Genomic DNA, 25,773 nt, shown 5'->3' with positions numbered 1-25,773 from the left:
TTATGTTCACCTTTGGTTGGATTCTAGAAACCATTTGAAGTCATTTGTCTTCTTTCAGGATTGCATACAGGAAGTAAAACTCTTCCCTTAAGCATGGAACAGAACCCCACAAGTAGACCCTGAGTAGACCAAGCCACCAAGTACTGACCTCAGGGCAATCTGAACAGCCCCTACGATGACCAGCTTGGTCTATAGGATAGACCAGAACAGAGACAGCTGCAGCTGCTAACTTGCCTACTTTTGCTCCTCTTCTGTTGCTTATAAGCGAAACTAGGGAATCTTAAAAAGCTAAAATGAAAAAGATAATGCCAAATATTAGTGGGATGTGGAGAACTAGAACTCTCAGACCTTGCCAAATGGTAATGTAACTTGGTATAACCACTTTAGAAAACTGGCATTATCTGTAAAAGCTCTACACACATATCCATTATGACTCAGCACTTTTTCTCCTAGCTATATACCCAAAAGAAAAGGATATATATGTTTACCAAATGACGTGTATGAGAATGTTCATAGCAGCACTATCTTAATAGCTATGAATTGGAAACAACCCAAATGCCCATCAACAATAGAACAAATTATGACATATTCATATAATGTAATATTAAACAGCAATGAGAATGAGTGAATTACAAATTTCACACAATATAGATGGATCATGCAAACATAATGTTGAGCAACAGAAGCCAGACACAGAGTGTATGTTATACCATCTTGTTCATATCAATTTCAAAAACAGGCAAAATAACCTATGGTGTTAGACATCAGGATAGAATATGCCTTTTGTGGGGGGATAGTGACTAGAAGGGGGCCTGAGGAAGTTTTGGGGGTTCTAATAATGTTCTCTACCTAGTCTGGTGCTGGTTACCAGATGTGTTCACTTTGTGTTTATTTATCGATCCATACACTTACATAATTTGTGTACTTTGTATGTTATACTCTAATAACACATTCACTCTCCCCCTGTGAAAAGATGCTGTGGGGAGTACAGAGAGATGAAACTCTGCTCGCTACCATAAAGAACATAAATGTTCATTAAGGAAGGATCACAGAGGAAGAGGCACTAGAGTTGGTTCCTTATTAAGGGTGGGGTTTAGATGGAAGGAGAGTTGGTGTGGGAGGACATTCCAAAATGGAGGAACTCTGTTGAACAAGGGTCCAGAGGTAAGAGTGTGCAAGGTGAGTTTGGGAGACAGTGAATTGATCAGTTTAGCTGGTGCAGAAAGTGACTGGCTGAGGAGTTAAGACAGAACGGTGGATTGGGGTCAAATTGTGGGCAGGCTTCAAATGCCAGTGCTCAGAAATGGGTGGCCTTTGGCCCAGTGACAGCCTGCAGATGTGTTTTGTTTTTTGTGCTTTGGTTCTTTTTATTTTTTCCCAAATTCGTCCCTATTGCTTAATATTTGGGAGAGTAATATAAAAATTCAGATTTCTGGCAACACTGGGATTGCATATTTTATTGTGAAAAATGAAGAATATTTCTTTGTGTTTAACATACAAAGTTTTTACTGGGTATAGGGCTTTATTTTTCTGCCTGGCACCTGTAGGCATTTTATTTGCAACTCTGCATTTGGGGAGCCAAATATTCATAAGTACTTATATTAATCCATTTGAGAATTTCCCTGAGAGGCTTTTTGGATCATTTGAAGTTAAAGAGATTACTTTATAAGATTATTTTTATTATGGCACACTTCGTAGCATCTCATAGCTTCTCAGGTTAACAGGAAAATATTTTCATTTAGAATTTTAGCAATCTGTTGAGAATGACCAGAAATATTTTCTTTTTCATTTTAGGTACCCCAGTAATTAAAGAGGATGAGGAAGAAGATAACTAACACCACGTTTCCTGCTTTGTGTTAACTTATTTAAATGTCATAAGAACAGTAGATAAGTTTTGTATAATTGTCTATTTTAAAGATCCTCTGTGGGTCAAAAGATTCTTAAGATAAAACAAATCTCTCATTCCTATCTTTTTTTAAACCTATTGAGTGTTTCTCCCCCCAAAACAGTAACACCAACTTCATACATTCTAGTACTTTTTTTAGAAACTCGAATTTTCAGTTTTTTGTCTTCAGTCCCAGTTATGTACTACGTGGCCCCATCTACCGAAACTTTTATAGACCAGTCATTTTTAACAACAAATATGGTTCTTTATTCAGTTTGTTTAGGGTTTTTTTTTTTTCAGACCAGGCATTTAAATATATATACTTAACTTTTGAATCTGTAGACCATCTTTCCTGAAGGTCCATGTCCTTATGATTCAGAAGCACAAATGTGTCATGCCTTTGGTTCAGAAGGCAGCACGGTGACAGGAAGAGTTCCTCTTAGAAGAAATACAGAGCAGTCCTAGAACCAAGACTCCCAAAGTCCAGTTGGAAAAGCTATGGTGAAAAAAGGAAAAATTAATATCTTGGAGGCCTTACAGCCCATGTTATATGTACTTATTTGTTTTTCCAAAAATGTGTGCTTTGTCAACTGGAATTTAGGTTGTGTTTGTATACCTGGCCACTTGAGTCACATGCTGTGATCTGGGTCAGTGGTTAAAATGACTGTCACGATCATTCCTTTGACCACTACTCTGGTCATGTTACTCACGTGGACCTGATCTTAGGCACACTTTTTGGTTTATAGTCCCTTATATGTTAATAAGGAAATATATGTAAACATATATGTAAGATATATGTAAACATATATCTCTAATAACTTTGTTCTGTTGACCCTCATGTTGGGAGAAGTGATTGCTATAAATAAGAATATAGAACTTAAAAGACTGCATCTGATACCTTTCAATAGATTAAATTTAGAATCTCAAAATATATTTTTAGAACATTTCTAAGTTAGCTCTTAAAATGAATTATGTAAGTGATTGTGGAGGGAAAAGAGAAGAGATATTTCATTATGGGATCCCAGGCAAATGGCAGTATTTTTGAGGATTGCCTTCTCTATGAAGTGTGGTAGGTGACTTAACCTCAAAACTGCAAAGCAATAGTTGGATACAGAGCTTAGAATTTGTAAGGAAAAAAAATCTTTTTGGAAAGTACAAGGTATAGTAGTCAGTAACCAGATGAAGTGCATAGCAGGTCATGACTGAATCATTGACAGATTGCAGAAAAGAAGTCAGAGGCGCTCTGCCAAATTGTGCCTAAAGTCCCTCAACCAGAGACTGATTCTTATTTCCCCATTTACTTGTGTAAAATCAAAGAGGGGAGAGTCATTTTTTTAAAGTGATCGCATAGTCCTGGGTTTCAGAAAACTTCAGCTATCATTTAAGTAGGAATTACGTGATTTCTGAGTCACTCTGATCTAAAGGGACCACTGCTTTGACAATCAATTCTAAATACAAACAGCAAGAGGAAAAATTAGTCCAACACTTTATTATCTTCCTTTTAGTTCTTCCTTATAATCTCATAGGAAGAAATCTTTACTCTGGCTTATACATTCAAAGCCTATGGGTATTTCTTTTGTGAACTGTAGACAATGAGTATTCCCCGTGGTGATGTTTAAGTCCCTCAAACTAGGAGGGAAGATGATCTTCGTCACTTGTAGTTTGCACTTCATCCAGTAGGCAAGCTTGAAGCCATTTTACTATGTATGGATATATTTTCAAAAGTTACTCTGGAAGTGAATGTAATAGGAAGGGATGACTTCATATTGAATCTGTAAAATGGCTTACGGTGTTGGTGTGTGGTTTTCTGAATTCTATAATATAGAAACTAATTTTCTCTGCTTCTCCTTGTTTCTTAATGTCTTTTAATCACTGATAGTTCTCAGAGAAATGTTAAGGTGCTTTTCTTTGTTCATTTCACACAAAATTCATACTTAGTTTCACTCAACAAATATTTGAATGACTTCTATGCATCCTTTTCATGGAATTAAAGCCAGAATCCATGCCATTAGAAAATGGAAGATAGGGTGTATGAGTAAGTTCAGAACATTCTCTCCAGTCATTCCTTAAATCATCCTTTACTTTTGCAAATTTAGCTGATATTAAATGCCTTTGGTTTATGGATTAGATGGATTCTCTCTGTGCTCCTGGTTTAAAGCATTATGCCATTTTGGTGGCTCATTTAAATTTCCTCTATTCTCATAATGATAGTAGAGCTCTAGAATCAGTTCAGCATTTTAATTTTTCACAGGTAACTTGATTTTAGTCTACAAAGGAATTCAACTTTTCTGTGTTCCCTAACTCTAAGCTTATGGGTGTATTACCTGGGTCAGACCTTGAAAGGTTTTTGTGTTCTCTGTTCGTACGATTTTGTTCCTTTAAACCAGAGTTTCTCAGTCTTGGCACTGATAACATTTTGGGTTGGATGATATTGTCCTGTGTATTACAGGATGTTTAGCACCATCTCTGGCTTCACTAGATGCCAGTAGAACCCCCTGCTTAGTTGTGACAACCAAAAATGTCTTCAGACATTACCATCTGTCCCCTCTGGCAGAGAGGTAGGAACAAATCCGCCCCTGGTTAAGAACCAGTGCTTTATACTAACATTCCTTTTGTCCAGGGTGCATTTATTTTCACTCTGTAGTCCTATATGCCACTGAGAGTTGTATGAGAGAAGGCGATGTATTTAATAATCATGGATGGAAGGAAAATGGTCCTTGGTGTTTTGCTTTTTTGTAATGGTCATTTTAATAACTTTTCATATAACATTAGAAACTCAGGGCTAGAAGGTTCAACTTACATTTTTCAGCAGGGTCTCAACTTTTATTTCTTAGCATTATTGCTTATCTTAGGACAGTGATTATTAACCTACCTCTCTCTTACTATAACAGAATTCAACTTTATGATAGATTTTTCTTTATCTCTAAAGTTGAACTTTTTGAGTGTGCTTTTAGAAAATGGACCATTCTTTAAGTGTTCATTCTTTAAATGTTCATTCATTGTCCAATAATGCATAGGATTTTCCAGACTATAGCAGTCATTAAATACAGAAAAATATTGTATAAAATTTGGCAAAATTCGGTAATCATATATGAAAGTTAGCTGGTGTAGACACCAATTTTCAATGTGATCAGAGGAATGTCTGATCATGATAATTGGTCACTAACTTGGTACAGTTATAAGATACTTAAATGTGGTTCTTGTGAGGAAAAAAATTTTGGCTTGAATAGATGCTTCTTATACCTTTTGCTAGTGGTCTGAAGTAGAGTAACAAGGAATAAGAAATGAATTTTAACTGTTGACTTATTCTCAGAATTGGTGATGTGTAAGTGGAATTGAAGATCATCATCTCTCTGACCCAGAACCTTCCACCTGGGTTTTTCTTAGGACTAAATGGGAAAAGTGTAGGGTCTAGAAAGGTTGGATTTAATCATTAACTTTTAAAAATTGGTGTGTGTGGGGGGGTGTGTCAAAATATTGATCATATGAGTAGTTAGTGTCTCTCTAACTGCAGTCTGTCAGTTTGTGAAGACCTTACATTGTAAGTATTGATAAAGGGAAAAAACTAACTGCTGAACTGAAAGTTATCCTTTAACTGAAATTAATTCCTTTGGCACACATTTTCTTTATTTAGGCTGCTTAATGTGTCTGTGAATAATTAAATATAAAACAAGATTCAGTGTAGTGGAGTTGGTGCTTCTGACACAGCTAACTTGACCGTATTCCTTTACCTTCACTGTAGCATGAGGTTGTTGTTTTGTTTTTGTAAAACCATAAAATAGGTGCAATAAAAAAAAGGGTGTGTTTAAAAAAAATCACTGAACTTTTAGAAATCCCACATCTAAATCTCCATTCCTGCCTTTTTATAAAGTAGTGAGTACAAAGGAAGAAGACTGAAAGAAAAAATGAGACTGAGTCTTACTTTTTACTAAATGAAGAAAAACTTTCTCTTGCCACTTAGAGAAGTCATAACTGGATTCTAGTTAATTTCCCATATTGGGCTAAAGTGGAGGGGAACCAGCCAACCAAATTGTGCTCCAGCAAGTTTAACAAGGGGGTGGGGGAGAGTAAACTATTTTGCAGTAGATTTGCACTTTAAAGTTATGAACTGGATGTTGGTGGAAAGTACTCCCAAAGGGCAGGTAGGTAAGTACCTAGCCTGCATGTGGATATTAGAGAACCCAACTTCATCCGTGCTCGTTGTAAGCGCACCTGTGCAGTAGTTGTCTGTTGACATAATCAGAGTCAGGATTTCCCTGTTTCCCTCCTTGGTGTCACCTTCCAAGTCTGCTACATTGACAGTCATCCCTCTAGGGAATATGTCAAGTAGAATTCTCTTACTCAGAATAGGAACTTTGTGAGTTATCTTTCCCACATCTAGATTTGAAAAATTAATTTAGATGTTGGTTAAATTAAGTTGTGGCTCATGTTACAAGGGTGGGAAGTTCTTTGCTTCTTTGATCTGCAGGGTACCTGCCTCTGAGGTGCTGTTGCCTGGAGGGATCAATCCCATCCAGAGACTGGTGAGTTGGTAGCTATAGAGAATATACATAGAGCTAACTGCTTCTCCCAGGGTGTCAGCATGGTAACGAGCGTCATTCCAGAATCTTTGGCCTCTAGAACCAACTCCATTCTGAAGAACATTTTAACATCTATTAATACTTTGGTAATAATCTTTTATATGCAGGAATTTTGTAGCATGACTTTATGACTAAACTTATTGTGTTAAATTATTTAGAAATGTTGAGTTTCTGAATGTTATTTTGTGAGACGTTTTAAAATAGTAATAAATTGTGTTATTTTATAAAAAAAATGTATCTTTTTTGGTTATATGACCATTAGTTTTAGCTAGTACAGAGCAACCACATGAACTTCCAATGACATTCAATTCTGAAGAAATTTGGTCTTTGGATCAAACTTTCCACACAGCTTGTGTGCATGTGTATGAGAGAGAGGGGGAAAGAGATTGACTCATTTCTTTTTTTGTTTTTTGTTTTTCCTATAGTTCACCACCAATGACAATCTCCTCTCCCAGGTTTGTAAGTCTTCACCGTAAGTTCTCTGGGCACCATTTCAATGATTAGTGTCCTGGTGAGTGCTTCCCAGGACAGCAAGTGACTACCGCACTTGGCCATTCCTAGTACTCTCCTCACTAGTAGTGTACAAGGTTAAGATGGGTTGATAGGCCCCTGATGTGTGGTCTGGAATAAACCTGACATTGGCTAGCCCTTTGTGATACACAAGAAACAGGGAAGAACCCAATTATAGCCGTAACATTACACATTGTCTCAGCACATATTCTGTGCTACCGGCTGAATACAATTTTGGTCTCAGAATGGTACCGTAGTGCACTTTCTACTTCTTTATTCCACAGTTTTTTGGTTATAAGGATGTTTTTTTCTGCTGTCCTCCTTTAAAAAGCAGGTTTTAATTTCTGAGCCTATAAAGAGAAAACCTTAATTCAGATTAGAAACAGCTCATTATTTTTAGTTCATTACTTTCTAGAATAAAGGGTGGCTGTCTAGAATCCTGACATGTATACCATATATATGTATTATATAAATATATATGTATGTATATGTAGATATATGATTATTATATATAATAAAAGAATCCCAAGTGATAACCCTCCTTTCTAAAATGCAGTCAACTCTGCGGCTATAAAAAGGTGTATTCCTATGTACAGACATAGAAGGATGCCTATAACATTGGGTGAAAAAAATGAAGACCACAATCACTTTTGTTATGAATGTAGTATGTATGGGTGAGAATGTGTGTATATGTGGTGGCCGGCTGGTGTGGGCAGCAGTGGGAGCACGTGTGCATGTGTGTGTGGAGAGACAGGAATGTATGGTTGGGGTGGGAGACTGCTGCACTGTATGCGTGGGGTGGGGTGTGATGGAGTGCTGGGTGGGGGAGAGGTGGGAGTGAGTGTGTGTGTACAGGTAAGATTCTGAGAAGTGAGGGGGGTGCGTGTACCCAGTGCCATGCTGCCATGCTGATGGGAATGGAGGGGGAGGCTCTGTGAGTTGGGGCGTGGAGGAATGAGGACATGTTTGGTGGGGGAAGCGAAGACTTGCATATCTGTTTTAAGGGTCAAATATGTAGAGATGTGAGAGTTAGGAGAAGACTGTGAGGGTGGAACAGACCTGACGTGGGAGATGAGGACATAAGTGAGTGTACAGAAAAATCTTTTAGACTGTATACCAGTATTAGCCTTGATAATTTTTTTGCCTTAAGATTGTTAAATAGGTTGGCTATAATTTTAAAGCCTTGTTACTAGGGGAAAACCCCACTGAACTCTTATGTTCATGTAACCTCTTCTGGACTTATTGGGATCTCAAGACAAACATCTTCAGTCACTGATTCTCTGCAGTCAAACATGTTTTTAAACTCTTTCCCTGTTTATATCCTCTGGATATAAAATGGCTGCTATAAATCTGAAACATTCATTTTAAACAGGTATGAGGAATTATTTCTGTAGCAAAACAAACACTTTTAGCTGAAAAGGGATTTAAAAGGGAAGAAAAAGCATTGCTAGATAACATCGGAGCCCCATTTCAGTATTTCCTAACATTTTATAGTAATATTTACTTACATCTATTTAGCCTTCTAATAGAAAATGTGCAAAAATGGAATACATTGAAAGGTTCTGCGATTTACGGGGCGCCTGGGTGGCTCAGTTGGTTAAGCCACTGCCTTCGGCTCAGGTCATGATCCTGGAGTCCCGGGATCAAGTCCCGCATCGGGCTCCCTGCTCAGCAGGGAGTCTGCTTCTCCCTCTGACCCTCCCCCCTCTCATGTGCTCTCTCTCTCTCATTCTCTCTCAAATAAATAAATAAAATCTTTAAAAAAAAAAAAGGTTCTGCGATTTATACTTACAGTATGCTATAAAGCTTAAAGTAATTGAAGTTTGCTTTTTTTAGTGACATGGGGAAGTCTTCCTAAGAAAAGAGAATATAGAGCTTAATTACACTGAAATTTTGTATATGTGTCAGAAAAACAAGACAACAGAATTTTAAAATTCTTTTATTCATATACATGTATTTTGATAACTTCAAATTTAGAACACTTAGAATCAGCATGAACAAGAACTATTCAATGACAAAAGATTTGAAATGGGGGAACAGATACTGTAACTGGTTCTTATTGACCTCCCCATGCAATTTATTTCTGTATCTTGTACAGAGAAAAATTGATTTACATAATTCTAGAATTGCAGTATTTTTCTAACACCCCATTCCATAGTCTCAGAATACTTTTCAATTAAACTGATCCAGATGTTTCAAGATGAAAAATAAGAAATTTGTAAGGTTGAATAACTAAATAGTATCTAATTAAGTCACATTTCTTTCCATTAATATAAATGAGGAGCAATTTACTGTAAACACAAAAACTATTCACGATATTCTTAAGGACAGCTCATATTTTACTGAACACTTGTTGTGTTGCCAGGCCCTGCCCTGAACATCTGAACATGCAGTTTCCCACTTGCTCACCTCCGTGGGAAGTGTCACGGATTCACAGGTTCACAACTGACGACCGCCACGAGAGCCTACACTGAGCACTTGTGTGCAGGTCTTTACTCGGCACTGCGGCTAGGAGGACTCACTCGCAGCAGCTCAGGGGGCTCACCAGCGCCACTGTACTAATGTTACATAAATACCCAGGCCTGACTCCCCCCACCCCCCAAAACAACAGAACACGGTGAAGCCTTTACAACTCAGAGACACACCTGTAAGACAGCGCGGAGACAAGGAAAGCAGCCGTGGCCCACATCTGCACCACAGCCCAACTCCTGGGCCTCAGAAGTGCCCCTCCAGGCCTAACTGCAGGAGGGCGGCCTCGGCCTCCTCCTCCTCCTCCTTGGCCTCCTCCTCGCGGATCTGCACCAGCAGCTGGAAGAGGTTAGGCGCAGGCCCTTCCGCAGCCCCTGTCAGCCACAGCTGCCTTCGGATGGCCCCGCTGTGGTTGGCCCCGGCAATGACCTGTTCCAGGCGGGCCTGGTTCACGTTATCTTTATCTATGGCCCCCTTCTCCACCACCTTCTGCAGAAGAGGCTCCAGACGAATGACATATGCAGATAACTTTTCTCCCGGGTTCTGGTAAGTGTTCAGAAATCTGACCTGCGCATCCCTAGAGCTCTCGACGCTCCCAAACACCTGCTCAAGCGCCTTCAGGCATTCGGCAGTGGTTATCGAAGGGTTGTTAGTCTTGAGGATGCGGATGACATCAGCGGCAGGGCCTCTAAGACTCTCCATCAACCGCCGCCTCTTTTCTACATCAGACACCTGCCACTCCTCTATGACCTCATTGGTGTGTTCCAGCCAGGGATCAAAGGTCTCCTCCCCAGGCCCCGGGATGTCCCTCCCGGAGAACAGCGTCAGCTTCTTGTACCATATGGACTCAACAAGAGGCTGAATAACGTTATCCAAAATATAGTTTAGCATCTCTGCTGGCATATCTGGGCCTGGGGCCGGAGCGGGGTTCTGAAACCCAAGGACGCGGGCAACATCTTGCACGGTCCACCCCTCTCTCGCTAGGAAGAGGTGCAACCTTTCTAAAAATTCAGCATCGGAAGTCGGGGGTTTAAAGACCACTTTCCAGACCCCTCCTTTACCGGGCATCTCCCTGGGGATCGCGGCGTAATCGACAGCGCCAGTGAGCTCTAACAAGGCTGCTTTCGCATTCTCTTCCCTCCAAAACATTCTCCCAAGCACTCGATAGGGCACCTGGGGCATCGCAGCCTGGAGGGTCTCTTCGATTTCAGCCTCATCACAATTCACTGGGATCCCCCAGACCAGCAGGGCTCGCTGGGAGTTCACATCCATCCCCCTGCACCAGTCTTCCAACAGTGTCATCGCCATTTTCCCAACTACCAAGGATCCCAATTCTACAAATACAGATTAGACTGTGGCTCCCTGTGCTCTAGGACTTAGGGACAGCAGCAGACACTCCCCCCAATATGCCCGAGGGAGGTAAGCTTCACGCAATCACAAGTAACAAATGACACCAGAGTCCTGCTCTTGTCCTTTCGCTGCCCCCCGCCCAAAGTCAGTCAGTCCGTCGGCTCGTTCTCGCAGCGAAGCCTCTGGGAGGCTCAGGCAGTCAATCACGCGTCCGCCGCCACCCTGCGTCTCCGGTCGGGTCCCCCACCTGCAGGCAGGGTGTCGCGTCGCAGCGCAGAAGGCGAGGAGCGAGTGCGGGTGGCGAAGGCAGGAGCCGCGGGGCTGGAGAGGCGCCGGGGTGTGGTCGCGGGGCGTGGCCGTCTTCTCCCCGCAGCCGGGGCGCGGGGAACTCGGGGCTCCTCCCGGAGACGTTCCGGCGTTCGCGGTCGGAGTCCGGCCTTCAGTCGGGTGAGGAGCGGCTGCTTTGCAGACGAGGGCTGTGTCGTCCCAGAAGGAAGAGACAGTTCTGAGGTCTCAGCGGCGGCGGCGAGGCCAGCCCGCAAGCGGTTTCTTTGCAGACGCAGTGATGGCTCCAGGCGGCGAGGGCGGCTGAGGACCGCGGACACAGGCCGGGCAGCGGAGGCGCCAGAAGGACGGGGAAGCGAGGCTACAGGCGGCGGAGGCAGCGGCGGGGAGGCGCGGCCGTGCGCCGGCTGCAACGGGCTGCGGCGGTGTGGCGCAGCTCGGTTGCCAGGCCGTCCGACCCGCAGCCAGCGGAAGCGTTCCTGCCGCAGTGGGGGGCGGGGCCGGCTCCGGGAGCGAAGTCCGTCGCGGCCAGCCCCCGCGGCTGTGCGTAGCCATGGCAACGGTGGCCTTGACGACGCAAGTTCCGCGCGCTCCCGTGGTTCGCGGGGTCGAGCGGTTGCCATGGTGCTAGCGAGGCGCTCCGGGCACTGCTTACTCTGATGGCGCATTTACTTTTTCACATTTCCCAGATTTATTTTTTTTAAACAAAGGACCGTATTTAAAAGATAATATAATTCTGGAGTGGAGTTAAGGTGATATTGTTGAAATGCGTCCATCAAGGCAGACTGGTCTGCCGCTGCGTAGGAAAATACCGTCGTGAGCACTGCGGGTCCCTCTGTGCCACCTGATTGCATTCTGCACCCTCCATACTTCATCTCAACGAAACTAACACGTGGGAAGTGTCCCGTGTCCGTGTTTTTGTGTGAGACACTGAGTTGAGACTTTTTCTTGTCTAAAATTTTGTAAAAATATCTTTTCAGTAATCTTTGTGGCCAGGCAAACGTTAGCGTGTTATTTTTCCTGCCCTGGCGTCATTGACAAAGAGGTGATAAAAGAGAATCCTTGTAATTCAAAAATGTCACGTAATCCCCTGCAAGCAAAACGGGGTCAATCCCAGGTGGTGAAAATCTCCCCAAAAGAACACAGCATTCAACTCTGAATTTTTAAAACCTTATTTAATAAAAGGTTTAAAGATACAGAAGAACATTCAAAAGTAAATAAGTTACATAGGTACATTACAATCACATCCGCAAGATTTACTTTAGTGTGTTATTTTTTCTTTTTTATAAAAAGCACACAAAAAATAAAATCTTCAGTCTTGTCTATCACAACTGTACAGCAAAAGAGGTAATATTTATATATATATACACTATTTTAATATGTAACAGTCTTTTTAAAAAGGGGTGCCACAGGCAGCAAACACACAAAAGGCAGTGTCTGATGTTTTTTTCCAAAATAAAAGGAATATACTTATTTATATGCTATTAAAATATTTGTACAATAATTACAGACTGTCAAGGCTGTTCCTGTGCTGTCCCCTCCAAACAAGGCCTTCAACTTAGAGACAAATGAGGGAAAGGTGAAACAGCTGCAAATTGTTAGAGGCAAATACTAACACAGCAAAATATGGGGAGGACATACAATTGTTTTATAAAAATAGCATACTTCCCGTAAACCTAAGGAGTTAGGCTTGCCAGTCTGGTAATAAATACCATTCGAAAAAAAGCCCCAGTGAAAATATATTTAAACAGCTGAGGCTTGGGTTATGTGTCGTATTCCTCCTTCATCTTAACATCTGGCACATGAGAAGAAAGAGGTTAGGTCACTGAGGCAGTTAAATATAGGGGATCTCTTTAGACATAAGCAGCACACGACCTCTGTGCCGGGGTGGGGGGCGGTGGCAGAAGGGATGAGGGTGTACCTTAGCTGTAAGGGGGGGCTGCTGAAGGCATGGAGAACAGTGCGCTGAAGCACAGTCTCCTTGGGTGGGTAAGAGACCTCAGAAATGGTCTGGAACACAGGCACTAGGTTAGTTTCATGCCCTTAGCTAAGTGTAGATGGAGACTGGAAGATGGATATGGGAGATGGTGTGGGGAGGGCATTATAAAGCTGGAGGTGTTTGTCATTTAACTTCTTAAACAGCTCTGAATAGAAAAGAGAAAGAAAAAACAGAAGACGAGCCTATTGTGTTCACAGGGAGAAAGCACCATAAAGGACATACCTATCCCAGCTCTTATGGCTGCACCTACTTTATTGGCAGGTCACTTAGAAAAATGGCAACTGCCCTCTACACATTTTAACTTTCACCTTATATTCTAGATATGAATCCATCATGGAGCATGAGCCCTTCGAAAATACAGTGTCTGGTGGAATTAATACAGAGGTATCAGCTTGATTTTCTCCCCCAACATTCACCTAGTCTGATTTCTATAAGCTTAGAAGAGGAGAATCACTCTAAATGAAGGGGGTTCCTTTTACTACATGTCCACGGAGGGGCCTGAAACTAAATACTATTTAATAGAAAAAAACCTCGGGAAACATAAGTAGCACTTTGGGGCGAAGCTGCGAAGGCACTCTTATTACACAAGTGATTTAGAAGACAGCCTAAATTTGCCACCCTCCTGTTTCTGGAGGGTATACCAGATTTTTGCGGTCTTGGGACCTTGAAGAAGCCTTTGGGGGAAACTGGGAAGTTGTTCTAGGTAGCTTCCTGGAGTCTGGCGGGGAGAAGAATTTTGTTACTCCCATCGCTGGGGTCCTAAAGAACCATATTAATGCATAAATGAATGCTGAAGAACACCTGCTAGTGCATAGTTTAGAAACAAAACTCCCTCCCCACTCCCAGCTACCAAATATGGCGCCTTTAGGCTCTCTCGTAAGGAGAGTAGCAGAATTTTCAGCTCCTTCCTAACCTGCTGATCTGTCATATACTTGCATGCACTTGGAACTTTTAACACAACTAAAGTTGAATAACAAGATCAGAAAAATAACTCAGCACTCCTATAGGACTGGCAAGTGATGGGGCCTCTAGAACCTTCCAGCCCTTCACTTCAGTGACTCCATGCCAAATATGGCTTGTCCAGCCAGAAACAAGACTAGAATTCTGGCTTCCAGCCAATCCCCTCAGGCAATTTGAAAATACAGCCAGAGAAGAGGTAGCAATAAGAACTGCCTTTGATCTCCCTTGCTTCTGCTAGTCTTTGTGTGGCTTTGGTGACACCTCACACTTTTCCACCCTCTTTCAGTGCTACTAATCACTCCTATTGGCAAAAGCTTCCAGAGCAACGAGGTGAGGGGCCTTAGGGTCTTAGGAATGGGTGGGGTGGGGTGGATGCCAAGAAGGTGCCTTGTTTTGGGATAAATGCACTCGGGCCTCTGGAAAGCAGGAGGCCCCTGGTCCCTGAGAGGATGTTAAAAATTAAATATTAAGAATAAATAAATAGCTCTTAAATGACACAAGTCAAGGAATGAAGGCTCCTGTCCAATCTGGTTAGGAGACCTCCCCCTCCCAGGGAAGGATCCAGGAATCTCCAGCAAGCAGGGCTGGGGGCTGCGCTGTGGATATCAGCACTAGACCAGGTGGGATGGGGTTAGAGGGCAGCTGCCAAGGGCAGGACAGAGGCAGTGAGGAACTTGCACCCGGGAGGAGCAGGCTGGGCCCCAGATAAGCTCCCTTAGCAGCCTCCAGGGCCCAAAGGCGTTTGGCAAAAAGGTGGGAAGCAGGAAGAGCCAAGGTTTATCAAAAAGTTCCCTCCAGCCCCACCCTGCAGCTTCCACCACGTGCGGCCTGCCCTCCCACAGGCTGAGGGCTCGGGAGGCATGGCGGTCCCTCCCCCACACATTCGAGAAAACTTCAGCCCCAGCAGGCTGCTCGCCAGCAGCAAAGGGACAGGTACCTGTCCTCTGACCTACAGGCATTCCGGGAGGCTTCCTCCCAGAGGTGGCCTGGGACAGGGTCACGGGAGCGGCACAGGCCTGGGCATTGTCGTGTAGGGGACAGCACAGGTACCAGGCTGAGCTCCCTCTCAGAGAGACCACCACACTCCCTCCCGGGGAGTCCCTTTTGCCCGGGGCTTGGGGCAGGGCCTGTGCAGCCTTTGAGGTCCTCTGGGGAGCGGAAATATTGCTGCCAGGAGGGTGAGCTAGTGCTATGCTCTCCGTGGGGCCGGGGGGGGGGGGGGTGCTGTCACGGACGGAAGAGGCTGCGCGGCGGCCGAGGTCCCGGCGTGGGCGGCGGTGGCGACGCTGGAGGCCCTCCCGAGGGGGGCGACAGCCCCAGCCGGCAGGGACCTCGGCTGTTCCAGGAAAGCGTAAGGGCGACTTCCGACACCGAATGCAAGAGAACTGGATCCTGCAGCCCTGAAGACTGCTCCCGGGCCTTTGATAAATAAAAGAGCCGTTTATTTTATTGTCTCGTTTTGCAGAGAAAAGTCCACGGGATCTCTCTTCTCTCCCTCCGGAGGTCCCGGGGTGCTTGCAGGAGCTCGGGCGGGCTGGTGCGGGGAGGGCCGGGGGTCCGGGGAGAGGGGCGGCCCCGGGGCCTCGCGGCCGAGCTCCCCCCACCCCGGGCCGTCAGCCCCTCTCCCCCGCGCCGCTCTCCTCGCGCAGGGCCGGCTGGTGCGGAGAGGCGGCCGCCGCGCTGGCCGCGGCGGCCGCCGCCTCCTTCTCCTTCTGCCTCAGAGCGGCGGCCTTCTTCTCCTGCTCCGCGTGGCTCTTCATGTGGGCGCTGCGGCTCTTCACCTTATAAAACACCCTGTAGCCGGGGCAGGAGGGGCTCAAGTCAGAGGGCCGTCCCCACGCCCCTGGGACCACCAGCCTAGGGCGTGCGTGCGTGTGCAGTGTGCGCAGTGTGCGCAGTGTGCGCCCCGCCTGGGCCCACACTCAGCCCTGCCTGACGGGCTCTGGCCACTCGCCCACCCCCACCCTCCTCCTAGGGAACAAACGGAGGGGTTCCTGATTCAGCACCATCATCCCTCTTCTCGGAGCCAGGTGACATCACTGCCCTAGAAACCCTCGCTGCCAATCAGAAGACAAGGGGAAAGTTCCCACTGCCTCTTCCCTCTCCCCTGCCCCCCAACCGTGGCCACCCTGCTAGGTCCCAGGGGTGGAAGGGCCACCATCTTACCTGCCACATTTTTTACAAGGGAAAGTGTTCTCCTGATTTTGGGTCTTGTTAAATGTCTCTGGTTTTTTCTTCTTCTCCGAAAAAGGTAGTGCCCTCCGTGACTTCCCTGTCCCCTCCCTTGGCTTCTCTGAGGCATGGCCACCAGCAGACCCAGGGGCATTTGATTCATGGCTTCGGAGGATGAGGATGTCATTGGCCTGGAGAGGATCAGACAAGGAGAGGTGAGAGATCTGGGAAAGTGAGGTTCCTGAATCACTCCTGCCAAATGGTCCCCTAGAATCCACTTGAATCCTTTCAGTGACAAGGGACTCACTGCTTTTTGGCAGCCCATTCCGGTCTTTGGCCAACTCTTATCTTTGCAAAGCTGTTGGTACAGTCATTCTGTGGGACAGCCTATGGCAGCCAGGGCTTCTCCATGCATCTATCTGACGGGGGGCCTTGGTGTCTCAATTAATGCTGTTTGCATGTTTTCAGCCATTTAGCCCATTCATTCATGCCTTAATTCCGTAAATGAGATTCAAGTCCATGTGACTGTGCCAGATGCTGGGGATACAGAGGTGACAGACAGGAACCCCTGCTCTCAGAGAACTCGAAATCTAGTGAATGGGACAGACAACATGAGCCACCAGCGGAAATGCCCAGTAGACAAGCAAACGACCGAGAGTGGAGGACCCCGGCACAGAGCTGGACGGGCGCTGCTCAGGATTTAGGAATCATGGGCCTTGGGTTAGGGGAGCCTCAGATGGCCATCATTAGTCATAAGTATGTGCACGGGTTGACCCTCATAGGGACGTATTCACAGAAGTCAGCAGAACTCGATGGAGCTTGTACACAGAGCACAGCTCCTGGCAAAGGGGCACAGCCAAGTCTCGGAAGAGAGGAAACAGCTGTTGGCCACAGTCTGGGGTGGGGGTGGGGGGGTCTCCTGCAAGCGTAAGTGTACAACACAAAAATATTTTTTAAAAGGTTCTCATGGTAGTTCCCTAATAGGCCCTTCCCATCCCTGCTCTCTTTTGGGGGACTCTCCCCGACAAGGAACACTGCGCACACTGCACACACTGGCCGGTATGTCTGGCTTCTTGGTCTGTGATACGGTGGACAGAGGACCTCACTACAAGGACCGTGGGCAGGACCTCAGGCAAGTCACTCAGCACCTCTGAACCCTCTATCTTCCAGGTAGGTGTTAACACTTTATGGGGTTACCGTGAGGAATCAACGAGAGATAATGGGCAGGAAGGCACTGTGTGGAGAACATGTGTGAGGGGCCATTGTTGTTCTCACGGTCTCAGCCCGTTCTTGCCAGACGTTCGTGGTGAGGACACAGCTCTCTTAGGGGGAGCCTGCCTGACCTACAACTCATAAATGCTTCCCCAACGTCCCACATGCCTTTTAGGTCTTCACAAAGCCTTCTTCTTGAGTCTCAGATCCAGAAGCAATATAGTATAAAAATTGATAGCAGACTTTGGAGTCAGGCTGCCTACTAGTTGTCTTACCTAGGGGCCTCAATTTCCTCATCTGTAAAATGGGACTAATGACAGTACCTACCACACAGGGTTCCATGTTCCTGTTCTGCCCTCCCTCCCACAGCCCCAGGCCCAGCTCCAGCCCTCCTCCTGGCCCTGGACTCCCCCAGTGGAGGGCACACTTACCGACTCATTGGCCTGTAGTGTCTGTGTGGCTTTGACAGCCGCAGCCCTCCGGCTCCGCTCTCGCCCCTCTTCCTGCTCTCCCTTCTCCTGGATCTCTGGCAACTCCTCCTCCCCCTCCTTCCTGGTCTCCTTTACTTCCCTCTTGGGCTCCCGTCTCTCTTCACTTGGAGACTCTCTTCTGGGAGGAGGCACCCTAGGGAACTTCTGGGAAGTCTACAGGGGACAAGAAGGAGGGCAGTGAGCCTGGAGGTCAGTTACACAGTGCACTGCCCTGCTTCTGACCCAGCCCGGGGCCACTAGCCCCTGCTCATCCTGCTGGCCTGGCCTGGCCTGGCCCGCGCGGCCTCCCGTGCTGCAGTTCTTTGTGCTCCCCCGCTAGTCAGCCTAGGAAAGACGATGGAGTCTGGGGCCCTGGAAGCCCCCAGGAAGAGACGGAGCACTTGAGACTGAGTTAGGGGCAGGGTGGGAGCATGCCAGTCCAAGAGACACATCCTTCAGCAAGGTGGTCTGGCCAGGCGGCAGCCTTAGCTGCAATTCTAAACCATCTTTGTCATGCTTTTGGGACCTGCACCCACTTCCCAGCTGCACACTGGGGACCAAACCACTCCCTGCTTAGCACATCACCAAGATACACTAAGTGGATAGGTGGATACATGGACAGAGAATTAAATAACATTCACTTTTCAATTTTCTTTCTATCCTGATTGTGTCAAGGACAAAGTTTCGAGTTGGATCTTAATGGGTCCTCTATACTTCTCCAGATTTAATTAAACAGAGGTCAGGCCCAAGACTCAGAGCCTTGGCAGGTAAGAGTATCCACCTAGAATTTAATAACATTGTTTGGTTTTCATTATCTACTTATTTCCACTAGTACCTTCTATGGCAAACAATGCTGGTTATCTATTTATGATTGTGATACAATGTTTCTCTTCTGAGTAAAAAATGAGTTGATTTAAAGAAAAGCATGTAGGAGAAGCACAGGTGGTATGTGAACATGACAAAATCGGTAACAGTGACATGTGGTCGGGATGCAGAGAGAACATATTCATGGCTGTATTAAGAATGACTCCAGTTTGGGCAACAGTGTTAGACATCTGCTGCCAGGGGACAGTAAGTCAGCGCTGGTGCAAATACTGTGGGAAAACTCCCTGGGCTTCTGCGTCAACACAACCTGTTCTTACCACGACACTGGCAGATAGAGAGGGGAACCTAAAAGGTCCGGGTCCAGTGCCCAGGATATCAGCTCCTTGGGGCTGTCAGGGACACTGCCTTCCTCTCTCTACCCTCCAGGGACTTCCAGAGAGCTTGGCCTCAGGCTCCCAACTCAGCCCCTGGCCCCAGACACAGCCAAGGCTCTAAGCAGCCGAAGCTGGGAAGGGAGTCACCTTAATATCCACTTCAACCTCTTCCTGGGCTGACTTCTCGTCGCTTGTATCCACATCGCCGAAGGTTAGCGTCCCATTGCGGCCAATTTTCACCTGCTTCTTGTAGGTGTAGTAGAACTCCACGCACTGGGCCACGGTCTTGGTCTGGATCTGGTTTGAAGCCAAAACTGAGGTCAGAGTTCCTGGTTTAGCTCACCTGCCTGGGGATACTCCAGCCTTTTCCATCCACTCACGTCCCGTCCCCCCGCCGCCACAACCGCAGCAAATGCTAAACCCGAGAAACCCAGGAAATACAACCATTCCTCCGATGCCTACTCTGAACAAACCACTGACCAATGCTTCAGCACGGTTAAAAAAGAAAAGAAAAGAAAAAAAACTAAAAAAGCTAAAAAGCTAAAAGCAACATGAGGCCATTGGGGGAGATCTGAATGGGGACTGCATATTAGAGAATATTACTGTATCAGTTTAAATTTCTTGGGTATGATGATGGTATTGTGGTTTTGCAAGGGAATATCCTTGTTTTTAAGTGATATTTGGATCAAGTGTCATGATGTCTGTAACTACCTTTTAATGATTAGTTAAAACAGGGAGAGGAAGTAGGGTGTATATAAATTTATATATAGACAGAGAAAGAGAGAGAGAGGGAAAGCAAGTATGGCAAACGGTAACAACTGGTAAATGTATATGAGGGGTACATGGGTGTTCACTGTACTATTTTTTCAATTTTGCTGTAAGTCTGAAGTTTTTCCAAAATAAAAAGTTCAGGGTGAAAAAGTCTGGACACCATCCATGTTCAGAGCCAGCGCAGACCTAGCAACACAAACTGCCTTCATCAAGCTGGGCAACAGTGTCATTCCTCCCCAGGGTGCTGCAACTGGCAAGTGAGGCTTAGAGAAATGTTAAACTGTCCTATGTCAGAGAGGGACTGAAGGGACACTAAGAAAGTTCTGGAAAACCTGAAAAGGAAGCAGAAGGCCCAAGCCTTACTCCTAACTCTGCCACTAAATGGCTGTGTGCCTTTAGGCGAGTCTCTTCACTTGTAGATGAGCCTCCAAGGGGCCTCCCGGCCTCTGAAACCCTAGCCCTCCCAGGTCACAAATCCATCTGGCTCCTGGGTTTAGTTTCTGGAGCGTTTCCCACACAGAGGCTGTTTGCTCTGACTCTGCCCTTTCTGCCCCAGGCTCCCAGGCAGCTCAGCCAACTATGGGGCTGCAGAGGGAGCTGGGAAGTCCTATCCACAGAGCCCAAGGGGTCAGTGACAGTCCTCAGTGCCCGAGGAGGAAACAGATGTGCTCCAATCTCACAGGAATGGCCAAGTCACAAATGTATTAATTAGATCCTGTTTACACTTTTGCTATCAATTCTCTCTGACCATCTGTATGACTAATGGTCTGCTCTTTTCATTAAGGCGTTAGGGGCCCCGCAGTGTATTTCACAGGCATGTACTTCGCAGAAATGTTGCCCAATCTGGGAACGCAGTGTTGCTAAACCCCAGCAAATGACTGTCCTCACAACAAGGCCCTTGTAGGAGAGTTCATCAGCACTTTGCCCAGTCCCCAGAGCTGTCCTGGCATAATCTACAGTTCCAGGAGAAGAGGACACATTCTTGGAAACCCTTCTTTCCTCAGTGGTCCACAAGGCTCAGATTCTGTGAGGCAGGGCTGCTGGAAAGATGCAAGTCCTTGGATCAGCAAAGCACTCTTCTTCTCCCAGAAGAACACAGGGAGAGGACAAGATAAATCCAATCTAGGAAAACTAGACTTGGCCTCCTCTACTTGGTCCGCTGAGTTACTGGAAGGAAGCCCTGGGTCTGGCAGGAAGGGGGCAGCGGCCCCCCAGGTCAGTTACACAGTCTCTTCCTTGCTGGCTCTCAGTTCCCCTCATTCTTAGGGTGATCTCTCCTCCACATGCTGATTGTGGCTTTTGAAGTACCCCAGCCCCTTGGAGACTGGCTCACATCTCTGCAGCCCTCCTTCTCTTCCTGTTCCCCTCGCAAGGCAGGTCACTCTCTGAAGTCTGACCTCGCTGGGTCTGCCCACTCAGGCCTCCCGCTGAGATCCCAGCGCATGGCCACACTACCCTGAGGGAAGAAGGCTCGGAACCAAGGGAAGGAAAGGCCCAATCTTTCCCCCTTGTTTTGTCTGTCTCTGAGGATACCGAGTGGCCTTAACCTAACTGCTTTCTCAGAGGGCCTGGTGAGGGACTGCAAGCCCGCCACCGGCAGAGGGAGCCCCAAATCATGCAGCCAGTCCCTGGCCTTCACTTGCCCCAGCTTACCAGCTTCTGCACCAGGAAGAAATCCTTCTTGTAGATGGCAATGCCCTTGTTGAAGAGCTTCCTCTCCGCCATCCTCCACTGGTCAGAGCCTGTGGGGCAGGGAGGAGCCGAGGTCGTGAGGTGGAGCCGGGCGCCCCTAAGGGGGCGATCCTGAGCGGCACGGAAGTGTGAGGGCACCCACAGGTGGTCTCTGCAGGCTCTCAGGGCTGGATCCTCATCCTGCTTGTGCCGCTTAACTTGCCTCTGAGCCTCACTCCCTCACTCTCCAACTGGGAGCTCATCACAGAAGCCACCGCACCAGCTGTGGTGCGGACTAAATGAGGTAATCCTGTGGAACCCTCGATGCTCTAGAGGCCTGGCACACACAAGATGCACTGCCCCACAGGGGTCGAGGACAGTGGCAGCTGTGATTAGGCCATTCGGTCAGTGTCCCTTCTAGAGCACAGCGCCCAGCAGGGGACAGGGCACTCCAGGGGCTGTCTGAAGTTCCAGGCACCTGATGCTAGTTTGGATGGCACTCCCTAGCTCCTGTCCCTTGCACCCTGCCATGGACTTTTCTGCCTGCATGGCCTCCCACCTGCCCACACCTTTCTCCCTTCCCCTCCAGGGCACAGGAAGCCCCTTGAGAACTACCCCAGCTTTGGCGTCAGTTTCTTCACTCTGGCTCTTGGCTTGTCCACCTGCAACCTCCTCACCCACACCCAGGGCTGTGACTCAGCACGAAGCTGGGCCCCACTGATGCTGGAGACCCCTCGAGGCTCCAGGTCCCAGGCCCACCTGTGTAGTGATACGTTGCCAGTGGATGGTTATGGGGCCGCAGGGGCTTCTTCAGTAGCAGCTTATTCAGCGTCTCCTGAAGGGGAAGTGAGGAAAAGGGTCAAGGCCCTGCAGGAGTCTTAGTGGTAGGCTAAGCATCCTAGGTGCCAGGCAAAACTCCCAGAAGGCCTCTTCAGCCCTCTGAGTAGTAGGGTGGGCCTTTATTTTTGCCCCCGCTTAACTGCTGAGGGACAAGAGGTCTGGCGGGATGACGAGGTCATGGGGGGTGGGGCTGCTCCGGAACCAGGCCATGGGCCTCTTAAAAGGGAATATGCCGGGGCGCCTGGGTGGCTCAGTCGGTTAAGCGACTGCCTTCGGCTCAGGTCATGATCCTGGAGTCCCGGGATCGAGTCCCACATCGGGCTCCCTGCTCAGCAGGGAGTCTGCTTCTCCCTCTGACCCTCTTCCCTCTCGTGCTCTCTCTCTCTCATTCTCTCTCTCAAATAAATAAATAAAATCTTAAAAAAAAAAAAAGAGGGACTATGCGGCCCCCAGGACAGACAGCCACAGGTGGAGAAAGGCCTTAGTGACAGCCTTTCTAAGGGTGGGGACTCACCCAGAATCGGAGACTAGGGTAGACGGGAGGGCCCTGTGCAGCAAAGTCTGGACTTTGGAACTAAGATGGCCGTGGGTGGAGCCCCTACAACCCCCAGCTTGGTCAGACCCTCCTGCCCGCCTCAGATCAGCAGTCCTGGCTCCTGCGCAGAAGACCCAGATCCAGGCCAGCCTCCCTGAGGGTCCCTCCCTCCACCAGGGCCGCTGTCTCACCAGGATGTCTCCCCTGGACTCATGCAGACAGTGCAGGGCCAGCTCCTGGTTGGTACCAGCTCCAGGGAAGATACTGGAGCAGGCAGCTGTCAACAGGTCTTCCACTGGAGCACATGTAGGAAGGGAGAAGAAATCACTTTCCGGGCCTAGCCCACCCACCTGCCCGACAGCCCACCTTCACCTCCTGGCTCCGGTCCCCTCTCACCTTGCCTCTGCTTCTCCCGGCTGCTCTCGAGGTCCTCCCACGGCTGCCACACCAAGTCGGCCTTGTGGGGGTCCGCAGCTGCCAGAGCACGGTCCCTCATCGAGGGGATTTCCGCCTGGAACCGGGAGCCCACGTTGATCCGTCTGCAGGGGTGGAAAGTGCAGGGAGTGAGGCCTCACCCCGTGGTGATAGGGAATCCTTCCCCCCTCCCCCCCCCCCCCCCCCCCCGGGGTGGGAGAAGATGCAGCGGGTAGCTGGCAGAGGCTGAGCACAGCAAGGCCCCAACTGGGTGTAAGGGAATTTGCCTTCCATGAGGAACCCTGGCAAAGGGCACCTGGTACGGCCAGAAAGACAAGGCCCAGAGGTTGGAAACGGGAGAAGCTCTCGGTTTCCAGACACAGAAGGAGTCTCTTGGACTACGCTCCTAATTCTCCTCAGAGGCAAATTTAAACGGCGCTCGTCCTTTCTTTCCCTGTGACTTCCACACAGAGGCAGGGTGGGGACAGTAAAGCCCAGAACCCACTGCAGAATCTCAGAGGCCTGCTCAGCCCTCTGTGGGCCCCACACGACCCTCCTCTTCCTCACGGGACGCGCACGCACTGGACCCCACTCGGCCACCCTCATGCCACGGGCCAGAGGAAGGGCTGCACTTACGGCTCGATGCTCACTGGGGTGGCCTCCCCCATCACAGAGAGGACAGGTGGGGTGACTTCGGCGCTATCTATGGGACAAAAGGCACGTTGGTGAACGGCACCCTCCTCCCTTCAGCAAGCTCCCCCACCCCCACCCTACGTGGCTGCTCTGTTTGCAAAGACCCACAGCAGTGACTCACAGAGACTCACACTTGGAAATCAGGCCCCCTGAATCCTGGCTCCTCAGCCTGCAACTGTGACGACTAACTGAGACTCTGCCAAACATGTGGGTGCTTCTGTTTCCACACCTGCTGAAAGGGGCTATTACTACCCACCTCCTAGGGTTAATGTGAGGACTGAATGAAATCACACAGAGCCTCACCCTCAATAAATATCAGCTATTATTATTATTACTACTACTCCTACCCAAAGCTGGGTCCCTGCCCCAGGAGCTCCCACCCTACAGAATTAACTCCAACATTAAACTGCAGGTGCTCTAGTCAAGAGGCTGAAACTTTTGGCACGCTAGCAAGGTGGGGAAAGGGATCCCCATTTCATACTTATCTTCTCACTTCCATGCTGGATTCTCAGCCTCAGTTTCTCCTGAGCTAATCTTAGTGCCCCATGTGACCCACACACTCCCTTGCTCCAAAACCAAAACCTTGGCCGACTCCCCTCTGCAGCCTGAGATAAAACCTGAACTCCTCAGCTCAGCTGGCTCATGCAGTCCCCCTTCCATCTATACCTCCCCCTACCCCCTTGCCTGAACCCCAGATCCTAGCACACTGCTTACTCACGGTTCATCACTCTTCCTGCACATCCCACCTCCAGGCCTTTGTACCACTTGTTTCCTTAGCCTAGTGGGCCCTCCCCACCCCCTTCCTAGTTTAAGCTCAGCTCTAGCCCCACCCTCTCTTGAATGCTTTCTTACCACCCCAGGCTAGGAGCCTCTGCAGGCTTTGGAGCTTAGGGTCTGCTTGAGTCGCTGGCTACTGATCCCACTCTGCTCATAACCTCTGCTCTTCTGTCTCCCAGGTTCCCGTGTTAACTCCCTAATGACCCTGTACTCTCTTAGAACAGACCATGCTGTCCCATGCACTGCTGAAGCATTCACCAGGGCCAGTTGAACGCTTTACACCCAAGTACTCGATAAATACTCATAGATGGACAAGAGGCCTCTCTTTGCTGCCAGTCTGGTCTCTACAGTGACTTCTTCCTGCACAACCCAGGGAGGGAGAGGAGCTCAGAAGCTTGGAGGGTACATGGGACGGCAGGTCAGCCAGCCCAGGGTGAGCCATTTCTCACCTACAGACACCAGGGGGCACCAGAGAGCTACACCAAGGGAGTCAGGGTCAGAGGTTAATCTGGTGATGGCGCAGCCTCACCCTTCTACCTCCCACTTAATCCTCCACTACCTAAGAGATAGGATTATCCCATTTTTTCAGAGGAAACAGGATCCTTTTGTGGAGTGGGAAACATTTTTCAACACTTCACTAGCCAGGCCTGCCAAAATGTCTGCTCTTGGCCAAAACAACTGTTTAAGAGACCCAGGAGACAGGATCTACCACAGAGTAAGAGCAAACGTGACGCTCCAGGCATGACGTTAAGTGCTTTACGTTTGTTTGTTAATGCATCTGAACCTCACCACAACCCTGTGAGGTGGCTATTAGGTTGAACCCAAGGAAACTGCTATTTGTGGATCCCAAAACAGTTGAAATTGGCAATCTCATCATCAACGCACTACTACTAATATCTTCAATTAAATACTGAAGAAACTGAAGCTGAGAGGGTTTAAATGATTTGCACAAATAATAGTAAATGGTAGAACTGGGATTTG

The 25,773-nt window shown here is 47.7% G+C and overlaps 3 protein-coding genes across 7 annotated transcripts in view; 1 reads left to right on the top strand and 2 right to left on the bottom strand.

The window, feature by feature from the left end:
* DNAL1 (dynein axonemal light chain 1) overlaps positions 1-2,162 on the top strand; it is a 33,869-nt gene extending 31,707 nt beyond the window's left edge. Inside the window, exon 8 of the mRNA XM_028099734.2 lies at positions 1,795-2,162. Coding sequence (XP_027955535.1) covers positions 1,795-1,835 — 41 coding nt within the window. The 3' untranslated portion in view covers positions 1,836-2,162. The remainder of the gene's footprint in view (positions 1-1,794) is intronic.
* Positions 2,163-8,898: 6,736 nt separating this feature from the next.
* Positions 8,899-11,553, bottom strand: PNMA1 (PNMA family member 1). Its single transcript, XM_028102244.2, has one exon. It carries the CDS (start codon positions 10,750-10,752, stop codon positions 9,691-9,693), a length of 1,062 nt encoding a protein of 353 aa, XP_027958045.1. The 5' UTR covers positions 10,753-11,553; the 3' UTR covers positions 8,899-9,690.
* Positions 11,554-12,476: 923 nt separating this feature from the next.
* Positions 12,477-25,773, bottom strand: part of MIDEAS (mitotic deacetylase associated SANT domain protein) — a 64,940-nt gene continuing 51,643 nt past the window's right edge. For 4 of the 5 annotated variants that reach the window (XM_028091586.2, XM_028091500.2, XM_028091718.2 and 1 more), the window contains exons 5-13: positions 23,959-24,025; positions 23,305-23,447; positions 23,100-23,203; positions 22,293-22,368; positions 21,516-21,604; positions 19,239-19,388; positions 17,854-18,066; positions 16,205-16,401; positions 12,477-15,832 (exon numbers count right to left, since the gene is read on the bottom strand). In XM_028091586.2, the coding sequence (XP_027947387.1) occupies positions 15,652-15,832; positions 16,205-16,401; positions 17,854-18,066; positions 19,239-19,388; positions 21,516-21,604; positions 22,293-22,368; positions 23,100-23,203; positions 23,305-23,447; positions 23,959-24,025 (1,220 nt within the window). In that variant the 3' untranslated portion in view covers positions 12,477-15,651. Of the gene's footprint in view, positions 15,833-16,200; positions 16,402-17,853; positions 18,067-19,238; positions 19,389-21,515; positions 21,605-22,292; positions 22,369-23,099; positions 23,204-23,304; positions 23,448-23,958; positions 24,026-25,773 lie in introns of those variants that run through there. The other variant, XM_028091779.2, reaches the window with a different exon arrangement.

This window comes from Eumetopias jubatus, unplaced genomic scaffold (genome assembly GCF_037043125.1).
Source record: "Eumetopias jubatus isolate StellerSeaLion01/CBP00866 unplaced genomic scaffold, mEumJub1_p1.0 scaffold_7, whole genome shotgun sequence".
Taxonomy (NCBI): domain Eukaryota; kingdom Metazoa; phylum Chordata; class Mammalia; order Carnivora; family Otariidae; genus Eumetopias; species Eumetopias jubatus.
Note: the sequence above shows the minus strand (reverse complement) of the source record. Positions and strands in the feature narration are given on the sequence as shown.

Coding starts and splice junctions, on each gene's coding strand:
- PNMA1 (XM_028102244.2), bottom strand. CDS start 10,752: ATGGCGATGACACTGTTGGAAGACTGGTGCAGGGGGATGGATGTGAAC.